Source organism: Bacillus rossius, chromosome 8 (genome assembly GCF_032445375.1).
Source record: "Bacillus rossius redtenbacheri isolate Brsri chromosome 8, Brsri_v3, whole genome shotgun sequence".
Taxonomy (NCBI): Eukaryota; Metazoa; Arthropoda; class Insecta; order Phasmatodea; family Bacillidae; genus Bacillus; species Bacillus rossius.
Genome location: NC_086336.1, coordinates 6,004,105 through 6,025,640, shown reverse-complemented (window position 1 = coordinate 6,025,640; position 21,536 = coordinate 6,004,105). Strand labels below are relative to the sequence as shown.

The following is a 21,536-nucleotide window of genomic DNA, read 5'->3' as shown; positions in this document are numbered from 1 at the left end:
GATATTATGCATCGCATATATTGGTTACCAAAGTTACTGAAATATTATATGGAAAGAATCTTGCTCACAGACAAAGGCTAGAATAAAATTATCAGATTATGGAAAATGAAGGATGCACAATATAATAGAAGAGAATTGGAGATTGGGCCAACTTAATATATAAATCTTATAATCAATTTAACGGGAATAATTTATGCGAGAGTTAATGTAATTTACATGCTAGACTATTTCTCCTCGTCAGTTAAACGAAGTATAACGTTTTGATTCTGTGGCTTGAACGTTTTGCTTGCGAATCCAAGGACCTGGGTTAGACACTTAGTTGGTTCAAGGAAATATCAGAGAATGTTTTTTTTTTTTTTCATTGTACACTTACATACGAGATTTATTGCAGTTAATTTACTTTCTCTGCGGTAGGCGACGGTCGGCCATCGCAGATTCGCAATATGCTTTCATTGGGCTCAATACGCTCAGTAATGTGAAGATTCCATAAATTCGCAATTAAATATGATTGCAGTGAACCTTCAAATACTTAAACTTCGTATTGTTTTCATTACACAGGCCAACAGTAGTTTTAGTGCCGGGGGATTTGGAGCTGATTTCATATTAAATTGTGTGACCTGAATTCAAATATGGCATTAGATTTTGCCTAGGTCAAATTTCTAAGATATAACGTTATAGTGAAATGTACTTATTGCATTATTTTATGTTAAATCCATGAATCGAAGCTAATAATTAAACATGAAATTCTTATTAAATTACACAAATATCGTGATATTATACAAACATCGTTATATTATACAAATATTATTACATATACAAAGATAGTAAGTACAAAGTCATCGATGGAACCAACTAGTCACTCAACACTTGGGAAGCTTCTTTTTCGTGAACTTCTTGAATATATCTTGGAACAGTTCCTTTTTAAATTCCAGCAATAATCTGCCATCATGTGCGTATCTCGTCTACCTTGATAGCAGTTCTCCATGATTTTAATATCTTGATGAAATCATTCACCTGGCTCCTCGCTTCTGTCTCCTTAATTTTCAGGAAGACGGCCCAGGTGGCTGTGTAAATAGCGCACCTTAATACTCATGTTGCACCCAAGGGGTTTCAAATTTTTAAGCATATCTTATAACAGTTAAACATGGTTTCCTACTTTTCATTGGCCCAGAAAATTTCCGACAACTGCAACAAATACCTTATATTCTCCAAGAACAAAGCTATGGTGCTATAATGTTTCTTTCATTGTCACTGAGTGAGCAATTGGTATTGAACCATATTTGTTCCCATTGTGTAGAAGAACACATTTCTAGCTTCGCTTATCTCAAAAAGGAGAGCTGATAGAAAGAAAACTAGTTTCATATTTAGAGTCAGCACAGCACCCTAAATATGGCTAAAATCAGTTCCAAAATCCTAGCCACTAAAAAAAAAAAAAAAAAAAAAAAAAAAATCTTGTTGGCCTGTACAGTTTGACACCAACCATACCGATAGTACTTCGTTATAAGCCTGCAAGCCAAATATTTTCATTGAAAATAAGAGTATTAAGATAAAGCAATGAACAGCCGAAAAATATTATTTGTGCCCAGGTTCAGTTATATACCTGAGCATATATAAAAAAATATGACCAATTTACCCTCTCGTCACAATCGTTAATTGTTTCTACTGAGCGCTTTTTTAACTTATAAAAATAAATATTATATTTGGTTGATCGAATATAGTTAAGTACTATACGTAAATTTATATTTGGACACTCATTGCGAAATGTAAATCCTGTAGTTTGTGTTAACGCAGTATTTGTGGGGGGAAATAGTGAATGTGTCGAATCAAATTAATCAAATTTTAATATTTACAGCCAGAACTTGAATGTAAAAAATAGGTACGCGGCCGTCACGCGCGGTATAAGTGAAACTTCACAATTTAGGGGCATGAGAATGTATAAGGATTAATAAGGAAACTTCATTAGAGCTGGCAAAGCGATTTTAACCATTATAGTAACCAATACCAAAAAAATATAAAATATGTCAGTCGAAGGTGGTAGAGTGGTTCGCAGGTAACACTAGAATATGCTAGTTTATAACTTTGGAGGGATGATAGCATGGCCCGTGCTATAGACAGCCTCTTTTACAGAAGTGCCTGCACCAGTCTACAAAATGTGTTCTCAAAACAAAGTTATGAATATAGTGTGATGTGTAATAATATGAGATGTACTCAGTATTACTTACAATATTACATGATGAACGTATGCAAACCCAGAAAATCAAAATTACATTTTAATTACTATAACTATAGCAAGAAATTAAGTAATTATCGATAATGATAAAAAATATTTCTATTGAGACAAAATAAATACTTTGAATGTTCAAGAATGACACACACATATAGTTCCATAGAATATTAAGCCTCTCCAGTCGAAATATCTGTATGTTTATATCAACTTTTGAGATTACTGAAGTTTCAACTTATGTAAACTGTAGGTACATGTTACATGAGCCATCCTCGAATAAATGGCAAAACTTCACGATTAATGGATTGGTTTCTTGGCTACGAAAACATGCAAACACATTCACCAGACCAACATGCTGTAGGATTATCAGGGATTCAGTCGGCAGAGCTGTGTCTTCTTCTGTAGGACCAGCAGGTGGCCAGCACAGCATTCAGGAACGTCGGCTATATAAATGTAAAATAATCCAAGGCTACAACTGCAGGATGTTATGTGTTCCCAGGGGTTCGTAGGAGTGGTTCGCACAGCTTTACACTACACGCCACACCCGAGTTTAACTAGGTCACTTGAAATTACAGCACACCGACAAGCCTCTAATGCACACCAACACGACACTACATCACGCCAGCTAGCCGATCTAACTGGTGGGGAGCTTCTCTCCCCCGCCGAATTAGGTACACGTAACTTTTCTAGCATTACACAACATACCAGCGCACACACAGGCCCGTGTGCCAAACTTATCCCACAAGACACGCACCCCCGCCGTCGAATTTAAATGATTCTTCACCAGTGTGGGGTGCACCTGAATTACTATGCACTTAGCGAGTTGTAGAAACTTGGGTTTCTGGCCTCGCCCACGCTTACTGCCCCGGATGGCAATATGATGAATCGGCGGCGGCTACGACTGTAGGCATCCTGAACTCAGCAGATCCTCCAGGTTGCTGAGAAATTCTCGGGACTGAGACACTCTCACCGAAGACGACTATCTCTGACCAGGATGTAGGGAGACATCGGCGACTCGGCCGAATCACCCAGACTGGAGAATCGCTAAAGGTCTCTACGTATTCGGCGTTACACCCCATGTCCGTGGCCAAAATGAAAAGACGTCCTAAGATTTTGAATTTTTGACGTGACAACGTCTAATAAATCGATGAACGCCGGCTGCACGCACGAAAAAGTGTCCAGTTACGCACATTGTCCCTTTACGCTGTGTCCCGTTACGCTCATTGTACGCTTGCGCCACATCTATCTCTCTTCCACTCGATTGGAACAACCATTAATTTCACTTTTTCGAGACACATTAAACTTGAAACACTCCCATTCGTTTCCTACTTTTCCTATCATCGTCCTATCCTTAACAGAATAACACATATTGGAAGAAGTTAAATAGCAAACATGTATACAAGTTATAGTTAAAATAATCTGTTCGTTAAAGTAATAATCATATTTGAATTAATGAGTGCAAATAAAAGTAAATTTATCAATTAAATTGTAGATTTCATTTACTCCTTCTTTGTATCCATACAAAATAGTGATAATTCAATAAAAATGATTCAATTTTATTCATAAAAGTATGCAATAATTTCATCAATGTTTTGTTATGACGCTGTCACGTTGAACTATCGTCCGTAAACCGACTTTACAGACAACCAATATTTTGTAGATGACAACTACTTGATTCACGGTTGTCGCGAGATCTCGACTCCTGTGCTGGGGTCCCGTGGGAGTCGGGACCGCCCCTCGCACAGCAGACATCTTGCCCGAAGTCCAGCTAAACACGACTTTCCTCTACGCATTCTCATAATGCATTGTTGTCTGAAACTTCCAATTCTAACTTGGTAAGTCACCAAACATAAACCGTTCTCGGAGCAATATTGGATGAAAAATTTCCTCCCTGTGTTCAGGTGTAAATTTAAGAATAAATGTGTGCCTAGTGCAGCTTCGGCACAAAAAGGAAACATAAAACTATAAAATAAATATAATGAACAAATAACGAGAAGTTAAACTGCAAATGTTGATGAATTAACACTCCTAATGATATGTAGCATTGAAGCATTTCAATATTTATCGCATTAATATTGGAAAACAAATATCTGAAAAATAACCATAATAAATAACGTGTAAAAATTCTGAATGTTTACAGAAACCAACGAAATATCAAACATGATTGCGGGTGCAGAAGATAAATGTGGCCAAGTCCAAAGATAGGCTCCCGACCAAATAGATATCGAGCGACGGATACTCCCGAGCATGGACGAATCCTTACGAATGGCAAGCCTCAAATGTGCAAGCCTACAGTTATTAGGCCCATAAAGAGTACATTACTCCAGCATCGCCATTTATTGCCATTGAGTAAGTATGAGTGGCCAAGTAAGTTAGTGAACAAGTATGCAATTGTGCCACACGGTAAAAAAAAAAAACTTTTTCTTTGGAAACTAGTTGTCAAGAATTAGTTTGCAATACTATGAGAAAGATATTGTAATTTTGTACAACACATAGCAATGTTAATTTTTTCATATATGAAACACATTTACGAGATAATACTGCCGCTACTACCATCACTACCAGTGAGTAGCATCAGTCCCCACACCCCGAAATAACCACCGTTCATCATTAGCGGCATCGTTAAAAAAATGAATATAAGTGGTATAAATACCAAGACCGACTCTGACACCAAATTGTTGTGATCCATAAATAAACAATTTTTAACATAGAAAATATCTTACATCTTAAACACCCTACGAATTAAACGAAAAATTAAGGAGGTGTAATAGTAGACGACAGTGAAAATATCTGAGTTAAAGTTTATATGCATTTAATTGCAACCAAAAGGAGGCAAATCATTCATACAAACAATAGCTTATCAGTCACTGAAAAGTTTATAATTTATACCTATTAAAAATTTGCATTAAAATAAATTTCAATAAATTAGTAAACCAAATGTTATAAAAATACAACGGGCTGGATCAATAGCCTATATACAGGTACTTTTGATATTAAAACTACAGATTGTAAACTTTGCTGCAGCAATAAATACCAAAGAATACAATAAAAATATTATCAATAATTACAAATTTTATAAAAATGCTGGTTTGATAAAAATTTTAATTGAATGCGTTTTAATATGTGTAGGGCATTGGAATTAATTTATACTGTGCAGTATTTCTGAAATGTCTAACATCAAGCCAGTCCTCCAAACAGTTTGTAAACTTAATAACAAAATCTCCCACAGCATTGCAATGAAAATCGTTAACAGCGCAGTGCCAATTACAGGAAACAGTTTAAATGTACACAAATTTCTGAAGGAAGTAGACGGCGGTCTATCTCAAAGTGAAGAATCTACCGTTAAATTCTCATGCCGCATGGGACTCGTAGCAGAGGCACGGTGACAATTGCAAAATTGATGTGACATCTTAAGTATTTGCATGCGTTTCTTGAGAAAATGATTCACACACATTAGAAGGCAAACAAAGGCGAAAACTTTCCCCGAAAATTATGTCTATTCACTGACAAATACTTTCCAAGGCCACCAGCCGTTAATTATATACTTAGTGCGAAACAAGCTTTAAATTATGCATTTCCTAGATGTGAAAAATATGTTGAAATTTCCTGGAGCAGTTTCGATGAACTTCACACAGCTCACTTATAAAGGCATGGTTCATGCCGGAAAATCACTCTTAAGAATTTCGATACGCTTGTGAAAACATTCGTGGCCCTCGTCGACGAGTTCCCAGTCTGCGATAGCCCGCGACAAAGTCGCTCTGCTGATTCTCCTGCCACGCAAACTTACCTTTATCTCTTCCCCTCCAACGGCGTTGACGAGCTCCCAGTACGCGTTCAGCTGACTTCCCTGCCACATACACTTCTTCTGTCTTACCATCAAATGGCGCGCTGGTGGCGCTCGTAAACAAACCACGGGCTCTAATGTTTTATTTTTTTAACACACATGTAAAATTCATAATATGAAAGCTTCCACTACAAAAATTCGAAATATATATTAAATCTAGTATAAGTATTATTACTTTAATTTTTTACACTAATTAGAATTATAGACTATCAATTTAAAATAACAATTATCTATCTATCTTTTTTTACAAAATTTGACGTATAATTTTCTTTTTTAACTGATGTTTCGTTCAAGCATTAATTTTTTCAAATAATTTAAAATTTCAATAGAATATTCAATAATTTTACTTTATTTTGTTTATTAATTTACACAGTTAATACTGGAAAGCTATTCAGGAAACTGATCACAAATAACTTAAACTATTGGAGGTACTGGAACAATAAAAATCATAAATGTCCGGATAGCAATCCGTACCTGTATTAACTTTTTTTTGTAGCGGTAGGATTGTTTTTTTAATTTTAAATGTACAAATTAACAATTAAATTTAATTTTACATGAATATTTCTCTTTCGTTAAACAAAATCAAAGTGTACCTAAGTATGTTGCAAATGCCAACAAACGCTGCTACGGCCATTAGTGTTTTCGACAAGTACAGTTTGACCATAAAAGAATTTCTTAGTTATAAAATTTAATATTATCAACCGTAAGCCTTGTAGAATGTTGGTTGAAGGTCACAATTAAAAATTTAATTTCAACAGTTTTAAATAAGCGCATGTGTGATTGATTACTGCTTTGTTGTTTACTCGCTTGCAGCGCGAAAGAATTGCTCTTTACCCAATTAGTCGAGGGTGAGCCTGTAAACATTTTTAGACGTGATAACGTCTTATAAATCGATGAACGCTGGCTGCACGCACGAAAAATTGTCACGTTCCGCCTGAGCCGAGCGTGCAAGAACCGGCCAACCACCGTGCGAGAAAATCTTCTATAATTTTCAAACAGGTTAAGGCGGGCTTTTTACCTAATTGTTCATGATTATATTTAAACAAGTTATTTAAATTAAATTTGCAAAAACTGTCAATAATATTTTAAGTTTTAAAAGTATGCAGTTTTTAATCAATGTTTTCTTATGACGTTATCACGCAAAATTATCGTCCGTAAACCGACTTTACAGACAACCCCCCTTTTTTGGCAACAGGTCGGAGCCCATTCCCATTGGAATCTGTTTGCACGAGAGTGGTTGAACTTCTAAGTCACTAACCGTTGGATTTGTCGTAATGACCTAGTAGACGGAGAATTTTTTTTCGCTGGCCTTCGCGTTCCCCTGACATAACGCAGTGCGACTATTATCTTTTGGAGCTTTTTAAAATATCGCGCCTACGTTCCGCCGCTACCTAATGGTTTGCCAGAGTTGAGACACAGAACTGAAGAGGCTATTTGATTCCATTTCTCCGGGCGTTTTGACCAAAGCGTGGGAAGAATTTTACTTTAGTTTGGATATGTGCCGTATGAACTAACGGTGCACATTTTGAAATTGGATGTGTGCCGTGTAACCAAAAGGTGCACATTTTGAACATCTGTAAAAAAAAAATTGGTTGTCTGTAAAGTCGGTTTAGGGACGATAGCTTAACGTCACAACGTCATAACAAAACAATGATGAAATGATTGCATAATTTTATGAATAAAATTGAATCATTTTATTTTAATAATAAAAGAATAAATACTTGTAATTATACTAGTAATCAGATTTTAAAATGCAAGAATAATTAACCTTTATTGCCGACATTGTTGTTGTAATAAGCAATGAAAACCACATTAACTTTTCACTTCACTTTATAAACAGTCGACGAAACAGTTCACGTGTAGATGTAAGTTGTGTGCTGCCGCTGTCTTTCTTCTCCTCGGACGCATAGGCCAATCGAGTGGAAGAGAGATAGATGCGGCGCAAGCGTACAGTGAGCGTAACGGGACACAGCGTAACGGAACAATGAGCGTAACGGGACACAGCGTTACGGAACAATGTGCGTAACTGGACACTTTTTAGTGCGTGCAGCCGGCGTTCATCGATTTTTTAGACGTTGTCACGTCAAAAACTAGGTTGGTTTAGCTTTAATTTGATGTATGATTTGTTGGAAAATTTTCTAAATTAAACTGCTACCTACCATTGAAACTGGAATATTATTCTACGTACAGCCTTAGTTTGATAGCTAGAACGTTGTAGACGAACGCTCGTCGCTAACCTCTGAGCTGCACAGTCTGGCGACGGTATCGCCTGGACGTCTATTCGCTGCAAGCGACGCACAGAGAGGTATTTAGCCTCAAAACCTGGTCATAAATCAAAATTGTAAACCTTTCCGGATGTGGCCGAGCTTCGTTCTCAGAACAGGTAGATAATGGCCTCGCTTGTGACAATAGACACTACCCTCGCAGTGCCCAACACATGGCCTTGCTTGTAGTCAGAACATTGCCTTCGTCTAATGTGCACGTATTTGTTCTTTGCACTTTGTTGATAGTCAAGTTTTTGTTTTATATTTTTAATACTTTAGGAGTGAGTTTAGTGAAAAAAACTACTGTGGATATTGAAGAATAATGTTTGTAGATCATATACTAGTGATTTTTAAGTGTCCAATTTCCAAATTACTGCCTTTATATTTAAATTAAACCATAATCTGTAACAAACCTGACGTATTTTACTCGATTTTTAAGAAAATAGTGATTTTAAATGTGTTGTACACGTTTGTACTAAACAATCAATATACAGTATTAAACCTTAAACCTTCTTCTAACATTTGTACGTGAAAAACTTTTCCCGAACATTCACATTTATTTTTAACGATTTTTTTTTCTTTTGCTTGACGTAATAAAATCTTAAACACAGTAAGTTAGTCTCGTTGTTTGTGACTCAATCACGCCAAAGCGGCTAAATAGATTAGTATTAAATTGTGAACATTTGTCCTGTGTTTTCCTGTAAGACGAATTTATCCCGAAAACCAATGCAGTTTCCCAGGTAGTAATAATAACTAATGTGAGTGAAAGCAGAAGTTCTTAATTCTGTATGCTTATCTTTTATTTATTTTTCCCTCTAGATTCCGAAGTTTTCGTCATTACCATGAGTCAGAAAAACATGCACGAGATTGTTAGAGAAAGCTCAGAAAGACTCTTAGGCAAAAGGTTCCAACATCTAGAAGATAAACTTGTGCAGGTTACAAAGTGTTCATCGGAGCAACATGGTAAATTACGAAAAATACTAAACAGTTTTAAGATTGTTTACAAGCGCAAGTGGCTCGAATGTAACAGCATAGAAGAACGTTTCCTGGAAAACAATAAAGATTGGCTTAATACAGACATATCTTTACCCGCTGCTGCCCCTCCAGATACTTGCTCACGAGGTAGGCCAAGCAAGGAGTTCGGAGAATCAAGTGACCAATCAAAGCGTCGAAAAACAATGGAACTAAGAAAAAATGTTTCTGCTGATGAATTAACTTATGCAGCACAGATGAGCCATCGAGCCGAAGGTAAAAATGACATGGCAAATGTTATTAAAGAAATATCTAAATCTCCAAGACGAGCGACGAAGTTTCGTAAAGCAGTTGCCAGTGCTACTAAAGAAAGAACAGAAACCCCGGATTCAGCATCAAAAGCATTGGCAATGTTTGTTGATGTTGATCTTACTACGAAGCAATATGCAGTGATCCAACAGGCTAACAAGAATATATTTCCCTGCTATTCAATCCTACAAATAGTAAAAAAAGAATGTTACCCAAGAAACGAAGGAATAACTGTCACAGAAACTTCTGCTGAAGTTAGACTTCAAGACCTACTCGATCACACGGCATTACGATTGTGCAAATACTTAAAAGAAGTTACAGAAACCTGTACAGAAGAAGAGAAGAAGCATTTTCAGCTCGTATGTAAGTGGGGTTGTGATGGCTCTCAACAAGCACAATACAAGCAGAAATTTGAAAATGAAGAAGGCAGTGACTCGCACATATTTCAAAGTTCGCTTGTACCTTTGAGGCTGTCAAGCGGACCAAAGGTTATATGGCAGAATCCCTTACCGCATCACCGCGGTATTGCAGGCCAATTCGAATCAGATTTCTTAAAGAAAACAACGATGTTACTAATAAAGAAATTAAATATGTTGAAGATCAGGAAAATTTGTTACAAGAAACAAAAATTGAGGACGAGCAGGTTTTTATAAAACATAAATTGCTGATAACAATGGTTGACGGAAAAGTCTGCAACGCGGCCACTCATACAGCCTCGACAATGCGGTGCTATATTTGCGGGCAAACATCAAAAACATTTAATGATTTGACAGTAAAAAATCCAGAAAACCCCCGAGACATTCAAGTTTTGTTTATCGATACTCCATGCAAGAATTAGGTTTTTTGAGTTTATTTTGCATTTATCCTACAAAATAAAGGCAGAAGTGCATAAAGGCCGCGTGTCGATGGCAGATGACAAGAAGAAGATAGCAGATGCGAAACTACAAATCCAGAAAGATTTTAAAGAGAAACTGGGATTGCTCGTGGATGTGCCAAAAGCTGGATACGGCAACACAAATGATGGCAACACATCTCGTCGATTTTTCACTGATCCTGAGATGGCTGCCTTACTTACAGGAGTGGACCAAGAGCTCATTTGCAGATTAAAAATCATTCTAGAAGTGCTATCCTCGGGATTCCAAATAGATGAAGATAAATTTTCTATGTACGCACTTGATACTGCTAAACACTATGTCACTAATTATATTTGGCAGCCAATGTCCCCAACATTACATAAAATATTGACACACGCGCCGAGTGTCATATCACATACATTACTGCCTATTGGGCAACTATCAGAAGAAGCCGCAGAAGCCAGGAACAAGCATTTTCGACAGTACCGGCAAAATTACTCTCGGAAATTTTCAAGAACAGACTATAATCGAGATATTCTTAATAGACTTTTTTTGACTTCAGACCCATATATTACAAGCATTCGGCCTAAGTCAAAAAAACTTAGGCAGACATTCTCCAAAGATGCAATAGCAATGTTAAAACAAAGCCAATTCTTTGCATCAAATGATTCGGAGCACACAGATGAAGATGAAGAATCTGAGGGTTTATTATAAAACCTCTGATTAGAGACACTTGCATTCAATTAAGTATTTATTGTTACTTAAAATTATTGGATATGACAAGATAAACCAGCAAAATTATTGGATATGACAAGATAAACCAGTAAAATTATTGGATATAACAAGAAAAATCTGTAAAATTATATGATATGACAATAAAAACTATAATACTAATTTTTTTAAATACCTGTCTGTCACTGAAAACCTTAAAATGATTGGTTTAGTAACGTATAAGTTCCAAGCTACTTCAAAATATATTTTCTATAAAATATATAAATAAAATGTTTTTTGGCCAGGTTTTGAGGCCAAATACCTCTCTGTGCGACGGTCGTCCGACGGCGAGGACTCCTGTAGTTATCCTTTGGTCGCGGACTCGACGGCCGGCGAGAGCGGGGGGGAAAAAAATCCGTCGGATTTAGAACCGAAATTGAGCGCGGGGGTCTCGGAGCAAACTGTTCGATGACTGATGGACCGTGAACTCGTCACACAATGTCGGGGAAACGCTTGATCGGAGCTACGTGGGTGGCGACACTGATGAGGGGTGGATAAAAAGCTGTATATTAACTTGAAATGTCTACCTCCAGCACTTCCACAATGTTATCATACGGACATCAGTAAGGGTGGTCATGTAGGTACAAATAGTTGGTCATGCAACCCGTGAGTTTAAAATGGTTTCGTATGCTGATCATTCTGTCAATTTTATTGGAGTCTGATTGCTGCTGCTTCGCTTGCCTACTACTCAACTATTATGTAGTCTCTAAGGGGTATTCGGCCTCACCATTTTGTTAATTTTAAATTTTGTTAACCCCCCCTCGCAATAATGCGCCCGTGGTAATTTTTTTTTTTGGTTCGAAATGGCACATGATTTAGCTTTGGATACTTTTTGAAGCCAACTGGTGTGATTATCATGACAGTTGTAGTCGCCCATGTGAGATGATCAGTTACTTCCTCGCTGCGTGTACAGAAAAGAGCCTGTTGGGTAAATGCGTGGTCGCAACAAGGTACAGAAGGGCTGGGAGGTATGATTTTTGCCTTGAAATATAAAAAAAATAATTGAATAGACAGTTAAAATTAGAATTATAGCCAAAAATGAAAAAAAAAAAAAAAAAAGAGTCCATGTTGGCGACGCTCATTCGCCCTTAATGCATATGTTTCTCGGTGCAAACTTTTTAGTTGTTGTACAGTCTGAGTCGAGACGGTGGAAATCATTCAGATCAGTGAAGTGTCTTCATGTTACAACACCTGTGTTGGCGCTAGATGGCGCGGAGGCAAAACACTGGACCCTGATTCCGCGAGGCACGGGTTCGATTTCCAGTTTGGCTAGCCTGAAATTAAAGTTCTGTGATGTCCTAAAATTAAGACAGGAAAATTAAAAGAGTGTTCCGTAATATAAAGGCCATTTTTACTTTTTTAGTATTCTGTTATATATATATGTATATATAATTTAAAACCTTTCTTAAAATTTAATAAATACAAAATATTGATTTTTGAACCACATAACTGTGATGATATTTTTATTTCAGTAAGTAAACCCTATCTCCAAATAACTCTCGCTGATTTCTTATAAAATAAACATGTATTTGGAATAAATTTTTTTATTAATAGTAATACAGGTTGAGGTTGCAGTGTTACATTAAGTGTGTCCTTGAGATGTATTCTGCTGTATGTTAGGATCTCGTGGCTAAATAGTTAGAAAATAAATTTGTCGGTGACAAAATGTGTGTCTATGAAAAAATAATATAACTACTCCGAGATCACACACCGGCACACCATGGCATGTGCCTTGGTGAAGACATTCGAGATTTGACTCCAAACAACCTCAAACTCGAACCACCTCGGAAGACGAGCGGATTTACTTCTTCGCAGCACTGAAATGGCGTTTGAATCTACTCCCTACTTTGTATGACAAATAGGATAAAGTAAGCAAGTGTTTGTATGAACTATAACTGATAACCAAACATTTACCTAGGATCTGTGGAAAAATTCGATACAAAAATGAGTGTTGAAAGTTGAATTTTTAGGAATTTTCTTACTTTACCTATATTTATTGGACTGTGCTTTTTGTCATATGAAAAATATTAGACTTTTTAACTAAAATATTTTTGTAAGTTTTTGATAATTTTTATTAAAAAATAGAGTAGGGGTGCCACCAACGCAGGATCGGTGTACCGGAAGTGTACGAGAAGTGTGTGCGTTTGTGTGCCAACCTGCGCTGTAACTCATACCAATATTACGGTGTTTATTCTTAACGCGCGAGTGGCGCGCTCTGCGCATGCGCGGCGCCCGAGTGTGGAGCTGATCGTCGAAGCCGCAGAAGAGTCTGCTTCGTGACGCCTGGTTGTGTGCACAAGTCGGGGAGTGGGGCGCTCAATGCCTTCGCGGGCCGGAACATTTAGTGCAGAGAGACTGCACGACCGCCTGGACTCTGGCTGCAACACCTCGACTGCCAAGGTAAGTTACGCCCAGTATTTTGACCTCAGTGGTGACGGAACAGTTTCCTGAATTTAAGTTTGGAATGGAAGAAGTGCCTTTCCAGTTTGCTAGTGCCCAGGCATAGAACTAACTTTGATTGACGCAGCTTTTTTTTTTGCGAGGGGGGTGGAACTATCTTAAAACTATTTTGACAGTTTGTCACAGCCCCGCAACTACTTCATTTTAGTTTTGTAAGTGTTAAAGCTTAACTTCTGTTACGTTCCCGCGCGCCTCCGACACGAGACAATTGTGTGGCAAGCAGTCGCCAGGGTAATCTAGCCGCGCGCGCTGGACTGCGGGCGCGGAGCGTGCAGTGTAATCCCTGCGGTAGCCACCTGTGTGTCTGCAGTGGGAAGGAGGTGGGCGTGGGGGAGGGACAGGCTCTCTACACTAGGCCTGCACCACGAGGCAAGCAGTGGCCAGGGTAATCTAGCCGCGCGCACTGGATTGCGAGCGCGGCGCGTGCAGTGTAATCCCTGCGGCAGCCACCTGTGTGTCTGCAGTGGGAAGGAGGTGGGCGTGGGGGAGGGACAGGCTCTCTACACTAGGCCTGCACCACGAGGCAAGCAGTGCCCAGGGTAATCTAGCCTCGCGCACTGGACTGCGGGCGCGGAGCGTGCAGTGTAATCCCTGCGGCAGCCACCTGTGTGTCTGCAGTGGGAAGGAGGTGGGCCTGGGGGAGGGACAGGCTCTCTACACTAGGCCTGCACCACGAGGCAAGCAGTGGCCAGGGTAATCTAGCCGCGCGCACTGGACTGCGAGCGCGGCGCGTGCAGTGTAATCCCTGCGGTAGCCACCTGTGTGTCTGCAGTGGGAAGGAGGTGGGCCTGGGGGAGTGACAGGCTCTCTACACTAGGCCTGCACCACGAGGCAAGCAGTGGCCAGGGTAATCTAGCCGCGCGCACTGGACTGCGAGCGCGGCGCGTGCAGTGTAATCCCTGCGGTAGCCACCTGTGTGTCTGCAGTGGGAAGGAGGTGGGCCTGGGGGAGTGACAGGCTCTCTACACTAGGCCTGCACCACGAGGCAAGCAGTGGCCAGGGTAATCTAGCCGCGCGCACTGGACTGCGAGCGCGGCGCGTGCAGTGTAATCCCTGCGGTAGCCACCTGTGTGTCTGCAGTGGGAAGGAGGTGGGCGTGGGGGAGTGACAGGCTCTCTACACTAGGCCTGCACCACGAGGCAAGCAGTGGCCAGGGTAATCTAGCCGCGTGCACTGGACTGCGAGCGCGGCGCGTGCAGTGTAATCCCTGCGGCAGCCACCTGTGTGTCTGCAGTGGGAAGGAGGTGGGCCTGGGGGAGTGACAGGCTCTCTACACTAGGCCTGCACCACGAGGCAAGCAGTGGCCAGGGTAATCTAGCCGCGCGCACTGGACTGCGAGCGCGGCGCGTGCAGTGTAATCCCTGCGGCAGCCACCTGTGTGTCTGCAGTGGGAAGGAGGTGGGCCTGGGGGAGTGACAGGCTCTCTACACTAGGCCTGCACTACCAGCACAGCTGCGACAATAAGTTTTGACATGACATTTTTTTCCTAATCCTGCAGTTTTACTACGAACACATAAAGCAGAGCATGATAAATATATAAATTCTGTTTTAAACAACTTTTCTTAACGCGAACCACACGTAGTTCCGCACCCGCCTCAAAAATACGTTTACGGAGCAGTTACGTTGACTATTGTTATCATTCAAATTGCAGAGCGAAAGGTTAAAAATGTTATGAAACGGCTCCGATGAAACAAAAAAATTGGTTGTCTGTAAAGTCGGTTTACCGACGATAGTTTAACGTGACGTCATAACAAAACATTGATGAAATGATTGCATACTTTATGGATAAAATTTAATCATTTTTATTTTAATAATAAAAAAAAAATACTTGAAACTATAGCCTACTAGAAATCAGATTTTTAAAATGCAAGAATAATTAACCTTTATTGCCGGAATTTTTGTAGTTATAAGCAATGAAAACCACATTAACTTTTCACTTCACTTTATAAACAGTCGAGTTTAAGAGTGATAGATGCGGCGCAAGCGTACAATGAGCGTAAAGGAACAATGTGCGTTACGGGACACTTTTTCGTGCGTGCAGCCGGCGTTCATCGATTTATTAGACGTCACGTCAAAACAAATTGAAAAAATAACAAACCCCGGCTTTGGTCCTGATTTTCGACGTGTGATTTTATTAAAACTCTGCTCAGCTTTGTGAACTCTGGTTCGCGCTAATCGCCACAGATGGCAGCACTGTGGTTACTCATTTACGTTCCGTGTGACTTCCGTTCCGTTACGAAATGACTCCAACCAACTGCCGTACAGCGAGAGCTCTAAGAATTCACACGTCAAAAGTGTTACGTCAGGAAAGGCGCGGAGCAACGGCCTTTGTCCGACCGAAAAGTCGACGTTCCGCGGAGAATTTCCTTAGACCGGGACTTGGAAAGCAATCAAGATGTCCATCCATCAATCTACCGGGCGGGTCGTCACTCTGCGAGCTCGCACCACGCGCGTCCCACGCGCCAGGCGCGCCACACGCGCCACACGCGCTGGGCGGGTCGTCACTCTGCGAGCTCGCGCCACACGAGCCACACGCGCCGCACGCGCCAGGCGAGTCGTCACTCTGCGAGCTCGCGCCACGCGCGTCCCACGCGCCAGGCGCGCCACACGCGCCACACGCGCTGGGCGGGTCGTCACTCTGCGAGCTCGCGCCACACGAGCCACACGCTCCGCACACGCCAGGCGAGTCGTCACTCTGCGAGCTCACGCCACACGCGCCGGGCGGGTCGTCACTCTGCGAGCTCGCGCCACACGAGCCACACGCGCTGCACGCGCCATGTGAGTCGTCACTCTGCTAACTCGTGCCACACGCGCCGGGCAGGTCGTCACTCTGCGAGCTCGCGCCACACGAGCCACACGCGCTGCACGCGCCAGGCGAGTCGTCACTCTGCGAGCTCACGCCACACGCGCCGGGCGGGTCGTCACTCTGCGAGCTCGCGCCACACGAGCCACACGCGCCGCACGCGCCAGGCGAGTCGTCACTCTGCGAGCTCACGCCACACGCGCCGGGCGGGTCGTCACTCTGCGAGCTCGCGCCACACGAGCCACACGCTCCGCACGCGCCAGGCGAGTCGTCACTCTGCTAACTCGTGCCACACGCGCCGGGCGGGTCGTCACTCTGCGAGCTCGCGCCACACGAGCCACACGCTCCGCACGCGCCAGGCGAGTCGTCACTCTGCGAGCTCACGCCACACGCGCCGGGCGGGTCGTCACTCTGCGAGCTCGCGCCACACGAGCCACACGCTCCGCACGCGCCAGGCGAGTCGTCACTCTGCGAGCTCACGCCACACGCGCCGGGCGGGTCGTCACTCTGCGAGCTCGCGCCACACGAGCCACACGCGCCGCACGCGCCAGGCGAGTCGTCACTCTGCGAGCTCACGCCACACGCGCCGGGCGGGTCGTCACTCTGCGAGCTCGCGCCACACGAGCCACACGCGCTGCACGCGCCAGGCGAGTCGTCACTCTGCGAGCTCACGCCACACGCGCCGGGCGGGTCGTCACTCTGCGAGCTCGCGCCACACGAGCCACACGCTCCGCACGCGCCAGGCGAGTCGTCACTCTGCGAGCTCACGCCACACGCGCCGGGCGGGTCGTCACTCTGCGAGCTCGCGCCACACGAGCCACACGCTCCGCACGCGCCAGGCGAGTCGTCACTCTGCGAGCTCACGCCACACGCGCCGGGCGGGTCGTCACTCTGCGAGCTCGCGCCACACGAGCCACACGCTCCGCACGCGCCAGGCGAGTCGTCACTCTGCGAGCTCACGCCACACGCGCCGGGCGGGTCGTCACTCTGCGAGCTCGCGCCACACGAGCCACACGCGCCGCACGCGCCAGGCGAGTCGTCACTCTGCGAGCTCACGCCACACGCGCCGGGCGGGTCGTCACTCTGCGAGCTCGCGCCACACGAGCCACACGCTCCGCACGCGCCAGGCGAGTCGTCACTCTGCGATCTCACGCCACACGCGCCGGGCGGGTCGTCACTCTGCGAGCTCGCGCCACACGAGCCACACGCTCCGCACGCGCCAGGCGAGTCGTCACTCTGCGAGCTCACGCCACACGCGCCGGGCGGGTCGTCACTCTGCGAGCTCGCGCCACACGAGCCACACGCTCCGCACGCGCCAGGCGAGTCGTCACTCTGCGAGCTCACGCCACACGCGCCGGGCGGGTCGTCACTCTGCGAGCTCGCGCCACACGAGCCACACGCGCCGCACGCGCCAGGCGAGTCGTCACTCTGCGAGCTCACGCCACACGCGCCGGGCGGGTCGTCACTCTGCGAGCTCGCGCCACACGAGCCACACGCGCCGCACGCGCCAGGCGAGTCGTCACTCTGCGAGCTCACGCCACACGCGCCGGGCGGGTCGTCACTCTGCGAGCTCGCGCCACACGAGCCACACGCTCCGCACGCGCCAGGCGAGTCGTCACTCTGCGAGCTCACGCCACACGCGCCGGGCGGGTCGTCACTCTGCGAGCTCGCGCCACACGAGCCACACGCTCCGCACGCGCCAGGCGAGTCGTCACTCTGCGAGCTCACGCCACACGCGCCGGGCGGGTCGTCACTCTGCGAGCTCGCGCCACACGAGCCACACGCTCCGCACGCGCCAGGCGAGTCGTCACTCTGCGAGCTCACGCCACACGCGCCGGGCGGGTCGTCACTCTGCGAGCTCGCGCCACACGTGCCACACGCGCCGCACGCGCCAGGCGAGTCGTCACTCTGCGAACTCGTGCCACACGCGCCACACGCGCCAGGCGAGTCGTCACTCTGCGAGCTCGCGCCACACGAGCCACACGCTCCGCACGCGCCAGGCGAGTCGTCACTCTGCGAGCTCACGCCACACGTGCCACACGCTCCGCACGCGCCAGGCGAGTCGTCACTCTGCGAACTCGTGCCACACGCGCCACACGCGCCAGGCGAGTCGTCACTCTGCGAGCTCGCGCCACACGAGCCACACGCTCCGCACGCGCCAGGCGAGTCGTCACTCTGCGAGCTCACGCCACACGTGCCACACGCTCCGCACGCGCCAGGCGAGTCGTCACTCTGCGAGCTCACGCCACACGCGCCGGGCGGGTCGTCACTCTGCGAGCTCGCGCCACACGAGCCACACGCTCCGCACGCGCCAGGCGAGTCGTCACTCTGCGAACTCGTGCCACACGCGCCACACGCGCCAGGCGAGTCGTCACTCTGCGAGCTCACGCCACACGCGCCGGGCGGGTCGTCACTCTGCGAGCTCGCGCCACACGAGCCACACGCTCCGCACGCGCCAGGCGAGTCGTCACTCTGCGAGCTCACGCCACACGCGCCGGGCGGGTCGTCACTCTGCGAGCTCGCGCCACACGAGCCACACGCTCCGCACGCGCCAGGCGAGTCGTCACTCTGCGAGCTCACGCCACACGCGCCGGGCGGGTCGTCACTCTGCGAGCTCGCGCCACACGTGCCACACGCGCCGCACGCGCCAGGCGAGTCGTCACTCTGCGAACTCGTGCCACACGCGCCACACGCGCCAGGCGAGTCGTCACTCTGCGAGCTCGCGCCACACGAGCCACACGCTCCGCACGCGCCAGGCGAGTCGTCACTCTGCGAGCTCACGCCACACGCGCCGGGCGGGTCGTCACTCTGCGAGCTCGCGCCACACGTGCCACACGCGCCGCACGCGCCAGGCGAGTCGTCACTCTGCGAACTCGTGCCACACGCGCCACACGCGCCAGGCGAGTCGTCACTCTGCGAGCTCGCGCCACACGAGCCACACGCGCCACACGCGCCAGGCGAGTCGTCACTCTGCGAGCTCACGCCACACGCGCCGGGCGGGTCGTCACTCTGCGAGCTCGCGCCACACGTGCCACACGCTCCGCACGCGCCAGGCGAGTCGTCACTCTGCGAGCTCACGCCACACGCGCCGGGCGGGTCGTCACTCTGCGAGCTCGCGCCACACGAGCCACACGCTCCGCACGCGCCAGGCGAGTCGTCACTCTGCGAGCTCACGCCACACGCGCCGGGCGGGTCGTCACTCTGCGAGCTCTCGCCACACGAGCCACACGCTCCGCACGCGCCAGGCGAGTCGTCACTCTGCGAGCTCACGCCACACGCGCCGGGCGGGTCGTCACTCTGCGAGCTCGCGCCACACGAGCCACACGCTCCGCACGCGCCAGGCGAGTCGTCACTCTGCGAGCTCACGCCACACGCGCCGGGCGGGTCGTCACTCTGCGAGCTCGCGCCACACGAGCCACACGCTCCGCACGCGCCAGGCGAGTCGTCACTCTGCGAGCTCACGCCACACGCGCCGGGCGGGTCGTCACTCTGCGAGCTCGCGCCACACGTGCCACACGCGCCGCACGCGCCAGGCGAGTCGTCACTCTGCGAACTCGTGCCACACGCGCCACACGCGCCAGGCGAGTCGTCACTCTGCGAGCTCGCGCCACACGAGCCACACGCGCCACACGCGCCAGGCGAGTCGTCACTCTGCGAGCTCGCGCCACACGTGCCACACGCGCCGCACGCGCCAGGCGAGTCGTCACTCTGCGAACTCGTGCCACACGCGCCACACGCGCCAGGCGAGTCGTCACTCTGCGAGCTCGCGCCACGCGCGCCCCACGCGCCACACGCGCCAGGCGCGCCAGGCCCGGGGCGGCTCTGCGGTGGGGACCGCCCCCCGCTGATTGGCTCGCGCTCCGTCATTAGGAAACTATAACCGACCGGCACGGTCCTACAAACAAAAATTCGATTTCGGGAAACCTTCAACAACTTCATTTCTGCTCCGTTTAACTGCTTTTATTTTTTTAGTCTTGGAAAAAATGTCCGCCTCATTTTCTTCAATAATTAATGGATTTAAGTTAATGGTTTCTAAGGAAAAAAGATATTTTTTGTGCCTGATCATCAATCAGTGACATCAAATTAATATTGGTCCATGCAAGAAATGTGTCATAAAAATAGATCATTTAAGATTTGTCCTTATATTTATGCAAAAGGCTGAGCACAAAGGATTTACATGTCAATTAAAAAAAAGAACAATAATTAAACAACATTTATTTTATAGGTTCATTAAGTGGTAGAACAATGTCTCAGTGTTAAAACAATTTGAAGCTCATAAATTTATTGTTGCAATAAATGCAATAGAGCATACTGTAATTAAAAAAGAAAGTTTATTTATATACCTAAATTAATTAAGTTCTGAATGGTCGATATTAAATAATGATTGTTTTTTGGCCATTTTTCTCATCTTAAAAAAGTTATATCGTAAAGTGTTTTCAACAACCTTTTGTTCAACATCAGCTTGGTATGAGTACACTTTTTGAAACAATAATTACTGATCTATTTTGTAGTCCATTCCATTACTTCTTACGGTGTAAAAAATAAATCTTAAGTTATTCTGAATAATCAGAGATTGAGTCTCCATGTTTAGGGTACTTATGATACATATTAATAAATAAACTTTTTCTCTTTAAACTACGTCATTTTAGCGGGTCGATAAAAATAGGTAACACTCAATGTGCGTTTGTGGTATGAACAATATGTGAACAACTTAGCTATACTGTTAAAAATATTCAGTGAAGAACATTTAAATTCATGCAATTCATTTATTAGTTATTCCAATTGTGTAAGCAAAAAGATAATCGAAACCATCTAACAAACCACAATAATTAATATAGAGTATAAAAAGCTACATTCACGTATTCCTCAGCCAAGGTGAAAACGTAGTACCCAATTCAACGAAATTAGTAATCTCTTTAACCATCTGCACCAAGAAGTTGGAGGATGAGTCGAAGTAGGATATGTATTTCAAATTCTTTTTTGGAAAAAGTTGACACCAAGCTCCGATAAGCATAAATAATTAAACGATTAACCA

At 45.5% G+C, this 21,536-nt stretch overlaps 1 protein-coding gene across 1 annotated transcript; it reads right to left on the bottom strand.

Annotated features, from left to right (window-relative positions):
• Positions 1 to 945: 945 nt before the first annotated feature.
• On the bottom strand, positions 946 to 20,368 carry LOC134535254 (collagen alpha-1(I) chain-like). The gene is made up of 4 exons (XM_063374326.1): positions 16,786 to 20,368; positions 16,509 to 16,749; positions 16,114 to 16,463; positions 946 to 1,064 (listed from the first exon to the last, which is right to left on the bottom strand). The coding sequence occupies exons 1-4, from the start codon at positions 20,366 to 20,368 to the stop codon at positions 946 to 948; spliced, it is 4,293 nt and encodes a 1,430-aa protein (XP_063230396.1).
• Between the last annotated feature and the right edge of the window lie 1,168 nt (positions 20,369 to 21,536).

Coding starts and splice junctions, on each gene's coding strand:
- LOC134535254 (XM_063374326.1), bottom strand. CDS start 20,368: ATGACGGAGCGCGAGCCAATCAGCGGGGGGCGGTCCCCACCGCAGAGC. Junction 16,750..16,785: donor GCCCGGCGCGTGTGGCACGA/GTTAGCAGAGTG, acceptor GCGCGTGCGGAG/CGTGTGGCTCGTGTGGCGCG. Junction 16,464..16,508: donor AGTGACGACCTGCCCGGCGC/GTGTGGCACGAG, acceptor TGGCGCGTGCAG/CGCGTGTGGCTCGTGTGGCG.